Below are 14,765 nucleotides of genomic sequence, written 5' to 3'. Positions count from 1 at the left end.
AATGATTCAGCAGAATATTATTGAAAGCAATGGGAGGCTGCTGCACTGTACTTTCCATAGTGGAGCTGTAGAAAGGATTTCCGCTTGGAAAATATGTAAGCCTTTCACATGCTCCAAAAACTTGTGAAATACGCATTTCATGGCTGACCATAAGGCTAGGTTCACACTACGGAATTTCCGCCTGCAATTCCGCATTGAAATTGCAGGCAGAAATTCCGCTTGCTAAAATGTATAGTGTAGTGAATGGGTTTCCATTCACAAATTCACCCTTCGGAATTTGTGAAGCAGAATTTGTGAGCAGAAAATCCACTTGGAAATTTCCGCCTCAAAAATGGCGTTGCTCATTCTTCAGGCAGAAATACTCGCGGAACACATTGCAGTCTGTTGGAGACTGCAGTGTCCGCACGGTCCTAGTGCCGACTGAATGAGTTGGCGCTGGCTGCACTCGGAATCTCCGGGTGGAAACTTTCTGTCCAGAGATTCCATAGTCTGAACCTAGCCTAAGTGACGTGAAATGCTTCTAAAAGCCAGGGTGCAGATTAGCCCAATTAAATGGGACTAATCTGCATAATTATGGTGTAAAACTATGCAGTAAAAATAATAAACATGTCTAGAAGCAATAAGAGGCTAACCTGGGATTTCCACTGCATATTTTGCAGCTTAATTATTTTTAAGGGAAAATATACCATGTAATTCCGGCAACACATAGCAAAAAGGCTGTGTATTTTTTACTGAAGAAAATCTGCACCAAATTTCTCATCAGAAAGTTGTACCAAACTGTGTTGATTTTGGTACAGAAATGCAGATTTTTAATGGAAATATGCAAATTAAGGCCTCGTTCAAATGGCAGAATTCTAAAATTTTCCCCGGAATCTTGGGGAAAAATTCAGTTAGGAAATTCCCAGGAGTCCTATTTTTTATGGGATTCTGCTGCACCATGCACATGGCACAATTTTCGCATCCACCGGAATTTTTCCGGGCCAGATACTCAGCAGAAATTTCGCCATTTGAACATAGCCTTAAAGGGGTACTCCGCTGCTCAGTGTTTGGAAAAAACTATTCTGAACGCTGGAGCCGGCGCTGAGAGCTTGTGACGTCATAGCCCCGCCCCTCCTGACGTCGCACCCCACCCCCTCAATTCAAGTCTATGGGAGGGAAACTTTTTTTTTCTTTTCTGGTGTAAAATATTGCAGAAATTTGTGATTTTTCCTGCGTTATGTGCAAAAATATCCGTGCAGATTTTCCCTACGGCATATGAATGAGAATTCTTAAAATCACATCCACATGGGTGCTGATGTAAACACTGCGGATTTTCCTGCCATACTTGGACAGTTTCATGGGAAGTCATTAAACCTAAATATATTTGGGGGAAACTGAGGAACCTGCAAACAATTGTGATCCTCCATCAGGCGTTTCTCGTAGTTTGATTCATACGCTTAAATAAAAAGGATAATTTTTGAAGCGTGGAAGTGTCGGGATGCAGAAGTCCAGCATCATCCCTATTGAATGCATGCCTGCAGTGCAGATACAAAGTGCCCTTCTTCACCATTCTTCCTCCCATTGCAGTCCCCTGAGCACTGGGATCTAAGCCAGCATTTTCAGAGGAGGCTTCACTTGCAACAGCGGCATTGTTGCATGTGCACCTTTTAACAGGCAGATCACGTTGTGCTCCCGATTATCCATTAACCTGATTTGAGCCGCATTTCCTGGAGGTGGCGTTTTGCTATACTTTTCCCCTAAGAGCTATACATTAAGGAAAGAGAAGTGGAAAGGAATCAGATACAGTAGGAGGGAGGACAGAGCCACCACTGGCACCCCCCCCCCCCCCCCTTGTGCTTATCAGCAATTCAGATTGCATGCAAATCCCCCCCAGCCCTCATGAAGAAGACTTCTCATTGCACCCTTTGCAGAGTAGCACTAGTATCTCCTCCCTCCCCCTCCCCCTCCTCCTGAGTGGGTTTGTCTTTTCTCTCTAAGTGGAAAGGTTTTCCTTGCTGTTACAGCAGCAGAGCCAGGGGGAAGCCCTTGTACCAGTGCACATTTTGGTGAGCTGCCCTCACCTTCTCCTCTTCTTCTGGTCTGCCTTGGATGCGCCCTTCTTCCCTCTGGACATGGGGAGAAGGTGGAGGGCTTCAGCCATGCCCGTGTGGACTTTAGCAGTACTGGTAGCTGTGCTTCTTGGGAACAGCCAGGGACATTGTCCGGAGAGAGAGTTGGAAAGGAGAGAAGAGGAGGCAAATATTGTGCTCACCGGGACGGTGGAGGAGATCCTAAATGTGGACCCTGTGCACCACACCTATTCCTGCAAGGTAAAAGAGGGGGGCACTGTCTAGTACGGGTCAGTGGGTGGCAGCGTACAAACTTCATGAAACTAGTAAAATCGGTTCATTGAGCGATTAGATTACCGGCATCACTACTGCGATCCGGTAACCATAGCGCCAGTTGTCTGTGACAGCAGCCCCGTTAACCGATGAAATAAGGGGCACATGGTTACCAGTCCTTGCACATGTTGGAGGGTTTCATTGTCACTGGTGAGGTTTATTCCCATTTATCACATCTTAATAAATATTTTGTTAAGGTTTTACGAGTTTGAAAGAGAAGTATGAGAAAAGCGGCAAACATAGAGATATTTCACTTGTTGCTTTGTGTGGCTTTCATACAGTGTTTCCTGAAGTACCGCCATCCTTACCCCATTGCCAACAGGCTGGCATCTTGGTTATATCAGTGAAGACAATGTAGCATCTTTCGATGTAGTATATAACATATTGTGTGTGTTCTACATGGAGTTTCCACCTGGCAGACATAGGATTAATTACAATGTAGCCTGAGGCTCAGGAGAAATGGCGTTTGATGACAATGTGGCACTAAGATCATGTCCCTAGCCCTGGGAACATTGGCTCAACCTATAGTCTCCTTTGACCTGAAGGCCCTTTCATTGTCATCATTTACTTAAGAGGGGAAAAAAAAGTTTGGCTGAGCAGGTGCAAGGAGTTTGGAAGATGTGGGAAGCATAGGGGGCATGTCGTCTACAAAGATGACAAATTGTAACATAAAAGTAGCAAATTGTCATCATTGTGAGAAGAGATCAGAACCAATAGACCCCCCCCCCCCCCACCCTACCACAATCGGTGGAAAATCATACAGCCTGGTCATTATATAGCATTTATAGTTATAACCCACCATGGTCCACGTATGTTTAGATGGCAGATAGGTCTTGTCATATGGTTTCTTAGTTTACAAATACAATAGTTCAAAGGTAACCTCACCTCCTGGCCGCTCCTTCAAGACGTATTGGTATTTAACCCTCTCCCGCCCAGCTTGTCTCTTCCATTCATTGAGGATAAATGTCTATTCATACAATCATTTAGTTGTTCCGAGTCTCTTTAATAGCATTTATAACCTCTCCGAGCTCTTAAGAGCAGCATGAACATGTGTTTTTCTGTTGTGATTTTGCAGAGAAGCGTGTAATTTTGATATTTTTAGCCGACGGAACGTTTAAGTAAAGGATTTCTGTCCGTCATATCTTGCCACCATGCAGCCGGCAGTCTGTTATTAAGGTTTCAGAATTATATAGAGAAGTGCCCATTTTGTAAATACACCGATTTCAGGAGCTTTGTATCTTGCAGATATTGAATTCCCATTCCGGCCTCAGGCTGCCTTTTTTTTCTCTCCTTTCTAAGTTTTAAGACTGTAGTTGAGATTCTTGATCAGTTGAGAACTCATGTCTGAAAGATTACAGCAGACTTAACCCATTGCAGCAAGGAAGGAATGTGTCTGAGCATGCTTGCCATTTCGAAGATTTTAGCAACTGGAAAGATTTATTGCTTCGCAAACAAGTTTCTTCTTGTCACTAATGCAGGACAAATCAATAGGAAATCTAAAGGGATTTAATGGCGGCTGAGGATCCTAATGAGTCCCAGGCTGGGGAACAAATTAGAGCAGAATTAAGGGTTTTGGCTGTCATCAAGTTGTTCAAAGAAGAGAAGCAAAGGCGTTAACTGAAGAAATCTTTGAAGTGGAATATCTGGTATATTGTATCTCATGACTGATGTCAATTGCTTTGAAAGCAGACTAGCCCCCCACCACCACCACCACCACTACTACCACCACCAACACCACCAACCACCCCCATGGACCCCTGTAGAATCTGACATAGTCTATGATTTGAAGTTATTTGATGTCACAGAAAGGAGTCGACTTGTGAAGTTGTGAACTTGGGTTCTTTCATTTTCAAACAATTATTATGTTAAATGCACTTTAAGTGGTTTTTGCCTTTCTAATGTCAGCAGACATTAAGTGAGAAATATCACAACATAACACTGGTGGGTCTAAATGTCTATCACATTGGTGAGAAGTTTTTGTAAAGGTCCCCATATCTATAAAACATTAAAATGACTGAAAATGACTGATTTCAACAGAAGTGAAGTTTAACATTGACTTATTGTTTTAGCTGAATGATGACAGGCTATCCTCATCTTAAATGAAGTTGGCTGAGTTTTAATTTTTCGTCTAATAAACAAGATTTTCCTTCAAGAAGGATCTTTTGTCTAGTAAAGATCTTCCCTTGAAAGAATGTTTCCAGAATCTTCCCTGAAAGGTCGTTTTTTCTTTACCTGGTATCGTTGATCATGGCCAGTCTGTGTGAATGTAATTGCCAATACAGACTAAAATGTTCATGGCTGTGTTTTTAAAACACTTGTTCTTCTGACAACTATTAATCTACCCTAATAAGTGTATGATGGCCACCTTAAAATAGCAAGTGCGTTACTTTAAAAACTCCATTGATTTAAGGGATGCTGTGTGCTGATTCCTTTGGCCATATTGTTCTGACAGGGATGTAACATATGTGTTGAAATGGTTGCACTTGGACCATGCAGTAGACCTCACTCATAGATACCCTCCAATATTATCTACCAAAGTGTCTCAACGAAATATGAGAAGTAGAAGTGCATTGCCTGCTTTATTTGTAAGAGGTAATCGTAATCACACTTGTTTCTCAGTGGGACACTAAAGGTGTTTCCAGGACTGATGCCTATCTTCTGGGTAGGCCATAAATACCTGATCGGTACTGACAACTGGCACTCCTGCCAATCAGCTGTTTGCTAATATATATACCTCACCAATTAGATAATGATGACCTATCCTGAATATAGGCTAATAGACATGGAAACCCCTTTAAAGTAAAGTGTCCAATGGATAAACAAGATAGAATACCACTTCCATGCACTTCAGGTAGCTGATACAAACTTGTTCAGCCAACAATCTGCAGCAATACACATTAGATGGGTGGTCAGTCCTGACAAAATCAATGAGTTTGGTCAATATTACATATTACCATAGCACAGGTCTAAACAAAAGCCAAAAGTGAAAGTATATTTTCCATTATGGCAAGAATGACTGCATAGTGTCCACCAAGGCCTGGTCAAAATTTATTCATGATAACTTGGTTTTATCAGATATCTGCAGCCGCTATATTTTATCATTTGCCATTATATCAGTATTGGTTAAATGCTATTGCAGTACTCAGTGAAGTATCCTGGCACATTAGTTATCTCAGTACTCTGTACAATTGGAGATAAGATTTGTTATGGGTCTGGCTTGTGTATTGTGTTTCTGGTGTGTGGTCAGTGTACTGCACTGTCCCATCTGACTAGTTACCATACAACATTTACTAAGCAGATACTTGACATTCCAGAGTTAAGAGAGTGGAAGTGAAAGAAAATGGAGAGTAAAGACATTGATAAATGTAATGCTGAGTAAAGGTTAATAGACTGAATGAAGCTGTCGGCCTTCGTGGTGATTATACTTATAGGTAGGCAGCTGTAGTGTGTTATTTGTCTTGGACCATGTCCTTATCAATCATTCTACAGCAGAGGGTTAGGCTATGTTCACATTAAAGAAGACCTGTGGTCAACATTCCAAAAAATTATATTGCATTATATATAAATAACTTAGGGTACCCTAATCATACTTTTTACAGTTATTTTATATGCCCTTCCCTTCCAGAAATATGTTGGTTTATAGATTGTCTGATAATTCAGGGAATCAGTCAGATGGGTGGGAACTTAATTTTAATAACAGGAGTGACTGTCAGGTGATGGGTGGGAATATACAGTCAGGGAGTGTGTATTAGACATACAGGCCCCTCAATGTACAACACTCACATGGCTGACTGTATAATCCGCCCATGACCTAATATTCATTATTTTTTTTTAATTAAGTTCACGCAATCTGATGTATTTCCTGAATTACCAAACAAACTATAGTCCCTTATGAATGGGAGGGTGTTTCCAGAAACTGTAAAAAGGCGTGTGATCGGGGTACCCTAAGCTATTTATTGACAGTTGGCCATAGGTCTTCTTTAAAGGAGTAGTCCGCCCCTAGACATCCTATCCCCTATCCAAACAATAGGGGATAGGATGTCCGATTGCGAGGATATCACCGTTGGGAACCCCCTCGATCTCTTGCACGCCACCCCAGCATTCTAAACTTTTCATTCTGAACACTGGGTTCAGGGCCGTGGTTTTGATGCCACGCCATGCCCCATCGTGACTTCACACCACACTCCCTCTATGCATATCTATGGGAGTGGGCGTGACGGCCGTCACGTCCCTTCCCATAGGCATGAATGGAGGGGGCGTGGTTGGGCGTGGTTGGGGTGGCATGCAGAAGATCGTGGGGGTATCCTTTGGATACGGGATAAGATGTCTAGGGGAGGAGTACCCCTTGAAGTGTTTTTGCTGCTTTTTTAACATGCATTTTTTGTTTTCATTGGTGAACTCTTTGGGCAAATGCATGGAAAAAATATATAGAAAAAAAGGTAACACTGTGTTTCGGGGCCAGGGATCATCCCATCTTCCTGTGTAATAGGGAATGTACAACCAACAACTGATCATTTGTGCAGTCCTTCACATACAAAGTTGAAGCCTTGTAAAGACTTTGTAAACTAGCACAGGGCCCGGCCATGTAATACTGCCCTAAGGGTATGTTCTCATGGTCAGTTTTTGAAGCCAAATCCAGGAATAGAACATTAATGGATTAAGTTAAATCCTGAATGTGGGAGTATACCCTTAGAAACACTAAGTATGCGGGTAAGATGACTGTTTATGGAGGTGAGATGTTAATCCGCTGATTTATACCTTCTGCCATATTTGTTACCAAGTATAGGGAAAATTGCATTTGCCACATATGGATTTTTTATGCCTTTTTATGCTTTCCACAGTAGAGTTATAACTATGTTTACTGTAATGTAAAGTGAAATATTATGGTGGCATAAAATGCGATTAGAGGTCCATCTCTTGTCTAGACAGATGCTTCCTTCTAAGAAACATGTATAGATTGATCAGTAATGCTATAGTACTAATGCATGTAACAATTTTCAAGAAGTGATAATGGAATCATTCATTCTTGTTGCTTAGGTGCACTAAGGATGTGTCCTCTCTTTTAAAAAAGTTTTTAAACCCACAGTTTTTGGGACTGGTCAATCTAATATTTTTTGGAGGCCTCCCGAAACTCACCTGACAGATGATGTTGGGGGGAGAAAAGAGGTGGGCATGTTGGATTTCCACTGCCCGACCCTTTTGTTTTCAGGGAAATAAGCTGCAGCCAGAGTTGTCTGGCAGCAGCTTACCTCCCCTTTCCCCATGCAGAGCACACAAACGTTCATGTGTATGGAGAGATTGGGTAATATAGCTACTGAAGGTGTATGTCCACCTTTACACGTTTAGGTTTTCGTTGGGCTTTGTGATTCAATTGGTTAAAGGGGTACTCACCTGGAAAACATTTTTTTTTTTTAAATCAACTGGTGCCAGAAAGTTAAACAGATTTGTAAATTATTTCTATTTAAAAATCTTAATCCTTCCAGTATTTATCAGCTGCTGTATGCTCCACAGGAAGTTGTTTTCTTTTTGAGTTTCCTTTCTGTCTGACCACAGTACTCTCTGCTGACACCTCTGTCCATTTTAGGAACTGTCCAGAGCAGGAGAGGTTTGCTATGGGAGATTTGCTCCTACTCTGGACAGTTAATAAAATAGACAGAGGAGTCAGCAGAGAGAACTGTGGTCAGACAGAAAGGGAATTCAAAAATAAAAGAACTTCCTCTGGAACATACAGCAGCTGATAAGTACTGGAAGGGTTAAGATTTTTAAAGTAAAAGTAATTTACAAATCTGCTTAACTTTCTGGCACCAGTTGATTAAAAAAAAAAAATGTTTTCCAGTGGAGTACCCCTTTAAGTCAAAACAGAGGAATGTATAAAGGACATTTACCACCTTATCTTTTCTTTCTCAAACCTACTCAAAAACCTGAACAAACACTGAACAAGTAAGAGCACCCTAAATCAGTAGTCTCAAACTGTGGCCCTCCAGGTGTTGCAAAACTTCCACTCCCAGCATGCCCGGACAGCCGTTGGCTGTCCGGGCATGCTGGGAGTTGAAGTTTTGCAGCAGCTGGAGGGCCACAGTTTGAGACCACTGCCCTAAATGAAGAGTACTTATTGGGGGCATACTAGTTTTCAGTCCTCTTGCTCTCTCGAAGGCCGATGAGATCAACTTTACTAGGGAATTAGTTAGATGTTTCCATATAAATGCACCTGTTCTATTGAGGGTTTCCACTTGACCGTATGAACTACTACGGCATTAATATGAAAATATATTCCAGACATGTAAGGCCTAGCCAGGCTGCAGACACCTTCTGGTCTGCAGATGACTTTTCTGTCTCAGACGATTAGTCTCATCTGAGCCGTATAATGTACCTGCAGGTGGCTTGGATTTGGCTGTTGTGAGTTGTTGCATCCTTGAAGCAACTCCACGCAAGAACTGGAGCAGCGTATAAGTGCCCACTTGGGCAATAATAGAGCTTATAGTCTGGCCTACAGGGTATTGATATTGCTGTAAAGAAATTATATTTAGAAGTTTTAAGAGAAAAACTTTTCTGTAATGAAGCTTTAAGATTGTTGATCGAGTTCTCTGACTGCATCGATGACGTTTCTGGTTATGAAAGGGCTACAAGGGCAGGAAAGATTGACATCCACTTATGATGCTAAGTTACCAAAAGGGCACCAGTCAGGAACATTCTGACACTCATTATCACGGGTAAGCCATAAGTAGTTGGTACTTTCATTTGGCAACACTTTTGTTTGATTGTGGAATTTGCTCATTTTTGTAGTGAGTTATTCCACACTGCAATAAAATACTTAAGAAGTATCATGTAAAAATACATATCCCCAATCCAAAGGATAGGGGATAAGTTTTAGATTGTGGGGGGTTCGAGCGCTGGGCAATCCCCTGTTTGGAGCACTGACTCTCCTTCACAGCGGCACGTCATGACCACTTCCCGAAGCGGGGACCACCACTCCCCCCTCTATATAGCTCTATGGAAGCCGAAAATTGCCCAACGGCTCTTCCATAGAGCTATATGGAGGGGGCGTGGTGGTCCCCGCTTCGGACAGGGGTCGTGACATGCCACTTTGAAGGAGTACCAGGGCACCAAACAGGAGATCGCCGGGGGGCCCCAGCACTCAGACCCACCACCATCTAAAACTTCGTTCGGATAGGGGATAAGTTTTCTTACATGATACTTCTCCTTTAAGCTCATACTGAAAATTCTTTATATAGCATTAGAGTTACAGAAATACAGAACATGTTGGCATCATTGGCATAACTACATTCTGTATAGATGGCAGATACATCAAGGCTTTGGAGCCTTTCAGGGTCCATCTGCCACATAAGAATGATATTTGTACTATAAATTCCATGTCAAAGCTGGGAAAACCTTTTGCAGCAGCCTGGGAAGTTTGCATATGTGTTTGATGGGGGAATTCCTGTAGGATGACTGGGATTTCAGTTCCTACGATAGTCACAGTTGTGGTCACATTGTCACGAGGACTTCCACAGAGTCCTCTCATACTCCGTTAGGTTGCTTGAAGAGCTAAGGATAGGCAACAGCAACAGCAACTTGGTTTCTAGGCCCTGAAAAGTTATAAGATGAGTTAAGGAACATGTGTAAAAACCTTTAGAACTTAGAAGAAGGCTTGGATGAATCACCAGGACAACACAAGTTATCTACCGAAGCTATTCAGCCCCATGCAATCCTGAATGTAGGCCTAACTATAAAAGGAGGGAGAAAGGGTACTCCTCTCTTTTCTTCACACAGCAGGAAGAAAGGCAGGGCTTAGAGCAAGCTCCTCCCCATTGTACATTATTCCCAATGTAAGGATATGGGAGCACATGCAGTGCATTTGTTACCCCCTCTGGGTACATTTACATGATGCACGTTCTGCGCAGAATTCCGCACACAATTTTAGGTGCATTGCAATTTGTATTGGTTTTAATGGAGATTGTGATTGGTTGTGCAGTCTGGAAAAAAAAAAAAAATCACATCGCGATGGCTGAAACCAAAGCAGAAACAATTCCGAGCAGACACTAGGAAAGTCTGTTGTGTGAACCCACCCTTACTTTCAGACAAAAAATGGGGCCACTGTAAGAACTGAAAAACAATTGTAATGTTTTACATTATTCTGTGTTTGCAAACTTACATATAAAATAGGAAAGAAGAAGTTGATCAGCGGATCATCGAATGGCGGAACATCAGAAGGAGCGCAGACCTCCTTTGCTATTCGAGTTTTGATTGGAGTGCTATGCCGTGTTACAATCTACCGCTCGCGAGCCCACTTCTTTTTATGACGAGAGCGCCGTGCGCTCTCGTCATGAAAAGAAGTGGGCTCGCTAGCGGTAGATTGTAACACGGCATAGCGCTCCAATCAAAACTCCAATATCAAAGGAGGTCCGCGCTCCTTCTGATGTTCCGCCATTCGATGATCCGCTGATCAACTTCTTCTTTCCTTTTACACTGGAACTCGCTGCTGAGGATCCAGAGGAACCAGGATGCTGCGACCTTGACTTGCTACATGCCACGTTAGATGTTATGCATAACACCATAAGGTACGGGTCCATTCATTTGGGCTTCATTCATTCATATCTGATTGTCTTTTGTACCCCTTTTACCTGCACGAGGTGAGCACCGGTCTTTTTTTCCTTTCTTTTACTACTACATATAAAATAGGGCACAGTCAACCATCACCCAACCAACAGACCCCTCAGGACACCCAGTGGACTATTACACCAGTACAGATATTGCCTAGAACTTATAAGTTAAGTCACTATGCGTTTTGTCATTTTTAAGACCTCCAATGACTTTTCGGGGTGCTGCCTTGCAGATTTTCTATAATATAAATGACCATTATAAGGCTTAGAGGAAGGGAATATAAATCCCCATTGCAATAAAAGTCTCACTAAGTCATTAGGTTGACTGTAAGTAGGGTATGAGTAAGATTCTGTTTATTCCCTGTTAAATAAACTTCTACCGGACTTGAACTGTATCTCATCTCTATTACAGCGGGCAAAGAAAACACCTCACACAGGGCTGTCTGTGCTCATACTCATCATACTGAGCCACAAAAGGAGGAGAGGCTTTTGTGCTTATTCTTCAGCTGACAGTATGTAGTCTTCATCCCCTACAGCATCTCTTTATATTATCCTGCACAAACAGGCCAGACAACAGGACTGACCAAAAACAACATTTATGTGAAGAAGAGCAATAATGGCAGATAATTCCAAAGGCAAGGAAAAATTCAAGCGCACTCACCACGTTCGTTGCTCTTCAAATATTCTTTTATTTCATATCACAATACGAACCAGTTCAGGGAGACGACATAAGGGAGTGTTCGTGGGCTACGGACCGGTCTCGCGCTACCAGGGCTTCATAAGGCCCCTTACTCCAATAATTATAATGGCAGATATATGCCGTAAACAGCACATTAACATATAAATGTTCAATTTGTTTGGCTTCTGTCACTTATATATTTTTTTAAGAAAACAATTCCTGGATTTTTATTTTAAATAAGGTACAATACCAGACACTACAGGCATCTATTTTGCCAGTTCATTCACTGATTTAGTCAAACACATTGAATTTACAGCCTCTAAAAAAAGGAAAATTGCCAATAAGTACAAATCCTTAAAGAGTACCTGTCATCAAACCATATTTTCTAAACTAACTCAGATTATATTCCCTAACTTCTCCTAACACCCCTCCTGCCCTTAAACATTTTTTCTGAGCATTAAAAAGCTTTGACTCATACCTTTCCTTTTGCTCACATTATGTGAGCTCCCAGCAGGAGAAAGTGGGCGTCCCCCAGCAGGTGCAATGTCACTGAAGCCTGCGAGAGCTGTGCCTCACCATGCCCTGCACGCACTTCCTGAGTTTGGTCTCCTGCCAGGCCGGGAGGAGACCAAACTAACTTGTGGCAGGGAACAGAACAGAGCCACCTAGTGGCCATTTTTTCAATCACATTAAAAACATATAAAGGTTGAGAATTTTTTACAGCAAGTAAAGTAAAGTGTCTTATAATTACATAAGGAACAATATATTAAAAGTTAAGTTTGGTGACAGGTACTCTTTAAGTTGTCCTTAAGAAGTCCTATACAGCCTATTTACTGTATATTTTAGGGTTGCATTTACTTCCCCCAAGGCATTTGCAACCAACTTTTTTCACTTGACTGAAAATGAACAGCATATACATATTTGTATACTTTACAACAAATGATATACTTCCCATTAAGGCATGGCCTGTGTCCTTTTGTGTCAATTACTGTTCTACATATGCCAGCCTGTGCTTCCATAGGTTTTAGCCAATTTCACCAGACGTGCCAAGCATACCCCCCCCCCCTACCCATAGTTCCTATAAATGCAAAAGTTGCATGCTGACATGGAGCTTAGATATGATGGGATGAAGTAAAGAACCACTTGATATGAACATTTTACATGGTCATACATAGCCTGAGACTGTCAAGACAGGATATTGGGCAAAATGGGCAATATATTTTTGATTCAGAATGGTCCTATCAGATATGGCACTGCGCATGTCACTGTTTACACCAGTTGCGGAATCCGCACACATATAACACGTATAGTAGAGGTGCTCAGCTGGAGATCACAGACAGATAAGGGATAATAAAAAGATGAAGCGGCACTCACCACAATGGTGCAAAAGTCTGAAATCTTCAATCGTGGTGCATGTCATGTACAAAAGCAGGGAGTAACACAGACGGCATTGCCGTCTGTGTTACTCCCTTCTTTTGTACATGACATGCACCGCAAATGAAGATTTAAGACTTTTGCACTGTTTTGGTGAGTGCTGCTTCATCTTTCTATTATCCGTGATGCTCATAAAGACCAATCCCACCTGAATTTATTTTATTTATTTTTTTCCATTTATAAAAACCAAGCACAGGGCATCTTCCTTTCTATTTAGTTGTGCTACATTATTGTTTTCTACATGTGTCAAGGTCTCAAAGCAAAGCTAAGAAAGCAGAATTAAGTGAGAGGTTGTGTTTACCCCCCCCCCCCCCCCCCCCCCACATTGTAGAGGTCATTTATACCGGTCAGGCAGAGAACAAAACTTTGTTTACAGAGTGCAAACATTAGCTCAGTGATGTATGCAATAGGATTGTAATTCTTTGTCAGACCAACAACATTTATGGAAGAAAAATATACTGTGCAAAATATACTTTGATCTGCCTAACAGCGCCCCTCATTTATTTGTTACGTTTTTAAGAGCTTTTTACTAACCCCATTCAGGTCATACAAAATCTGAACATTTGTCTAAAATTTGGTCTGGGGGCAAGTCTTCATTCAATCGTATTTGTTTCTTTAAGAGATTTTAAAAATACGTCTTTGTCATTCATCAGTCCTACCCAGTCCTAGTTAAAGAAGAAAACACTTTTTTGTAACCAATTTGTTTGGATTTCTTCAATGAATATAAAGTAAAAGGCAAAAACAACTTTGCTGATAAGCTACTTCAGAAGTTTCTTACCATTCATATTTTTTTTTATTTGCCCGCTCTAGCAAGAAGTAGGAACAATGCAGAATCACAAGTTATTCAGGGTTTTTTCTTAGTCTGTAACCATGGCGTTGCATAGGTCAAATGGCCACAATGCACACCGAAAATAAAATATGCGGCCATATATATATCTATCTATCTATCTATATATTTATATATATATATATATATATATATATATATATATATATATATATATCAGATTGTCGGCCCTCTAACGGGTGTATGGGGGCATTCTGATTTTCCAATTATGGAAAGGATCAAAGTACTGACTTACTCCTTTATGAGGGAAAGGGAAAAAAATCTAACTTACCCCCTCCTCGACCACCTATGCTTAACTCTCATTAACAATCTGATTTGTTGGTTCCATTGCAGCAGTCTATTGCAGGACTTCTGCTACTATTGCTATAGAGTTTTCTAATGGAACCAATGAACTGGTTTGAGTGATGAGAGATGATGAAGGGTAAGTGCTAGGGGTAAGAGAGTGTCTCATTTCCCCCATAGTGGAGTAAATTAGGATATTGGACCTTTTTGTCCCCTCCCGAGAGCAGTCTCTCTTGTCCCTTTTCTCAGTGATCCATGCATGTTCTATTCGGGCCGCGGCTGCTTCATCCATGGAGCGGCCTAACTGCAGAGAGGAAGACTGAGAGAGATGTATGTACTGTGTTTGTACAGTATGCATGTATGTATGTATGTGTGTGTGTGTGTGTGTGTGTGTGCAGTATATATGTGTGTGTGCGTGCAGTATATATGTGTGTGTGTGTGCGTGCAGTATATATGTGTGTGTGTGTGCGTGCAGTATATATGTGTGTGTGTGTGCGTGCAGTATATATGTGTGTGTGTGTGTGTGTGTGCGTGCAGTATAT

General features: G+C 41.6%; 1 protein-coding gene across 10 annotated transcripts in view; it reads left to right on the top strand.

Moving 5' to 3' along the window:
* The first annotated feature begins 1,969 nt into the window (after positions 1 to 1,969).
* AGRN (agrin) overlaps positions 1,970 to 14,765 on the top strand; it is a 537,034-nt gene continuing 524,238 nt past the window's right edge. For 6 of the 10 annotated variants that reach the window (XM_056542094.1, XM_056542100.1, XM_056542089.1 and 3 more), the window contains exon 1: positions 1,971 to 2,309. In XM_056542094.1, coding sequence (XP_056398069.1) covers positions 2,112 to 2,309 — 198 coding nt within the window. In that variant the 5' untranslated portion in view covers positions 1,971 to 2,111. Of the gene's footprint in view, positions 2,310 to 14,765 lie in introns of all 10 variants that reach the window. The other 4 variants (XM_056542092.1, XM_056542091.1, XM_056542088.1 and 1 more) reach the window with 2 other exon arrangements.

This window comes from Hyla sarda, chromosome 10, assembly GCF_029499605.1.
Source record: "Hyla sarda isolate aHylSar1 chromosome 10, aHylSar1.hap1, whole genome shotgun sequence".
Taxonomy (NCBI): Eukaryota; Metazoa; Chordata; class Amphibia; order Anura; family Hylidae; genus Hyla; species Hyla sarda.
This window is presented reverse-complemented; position numbering and strand designations above follow the sequence as displayed.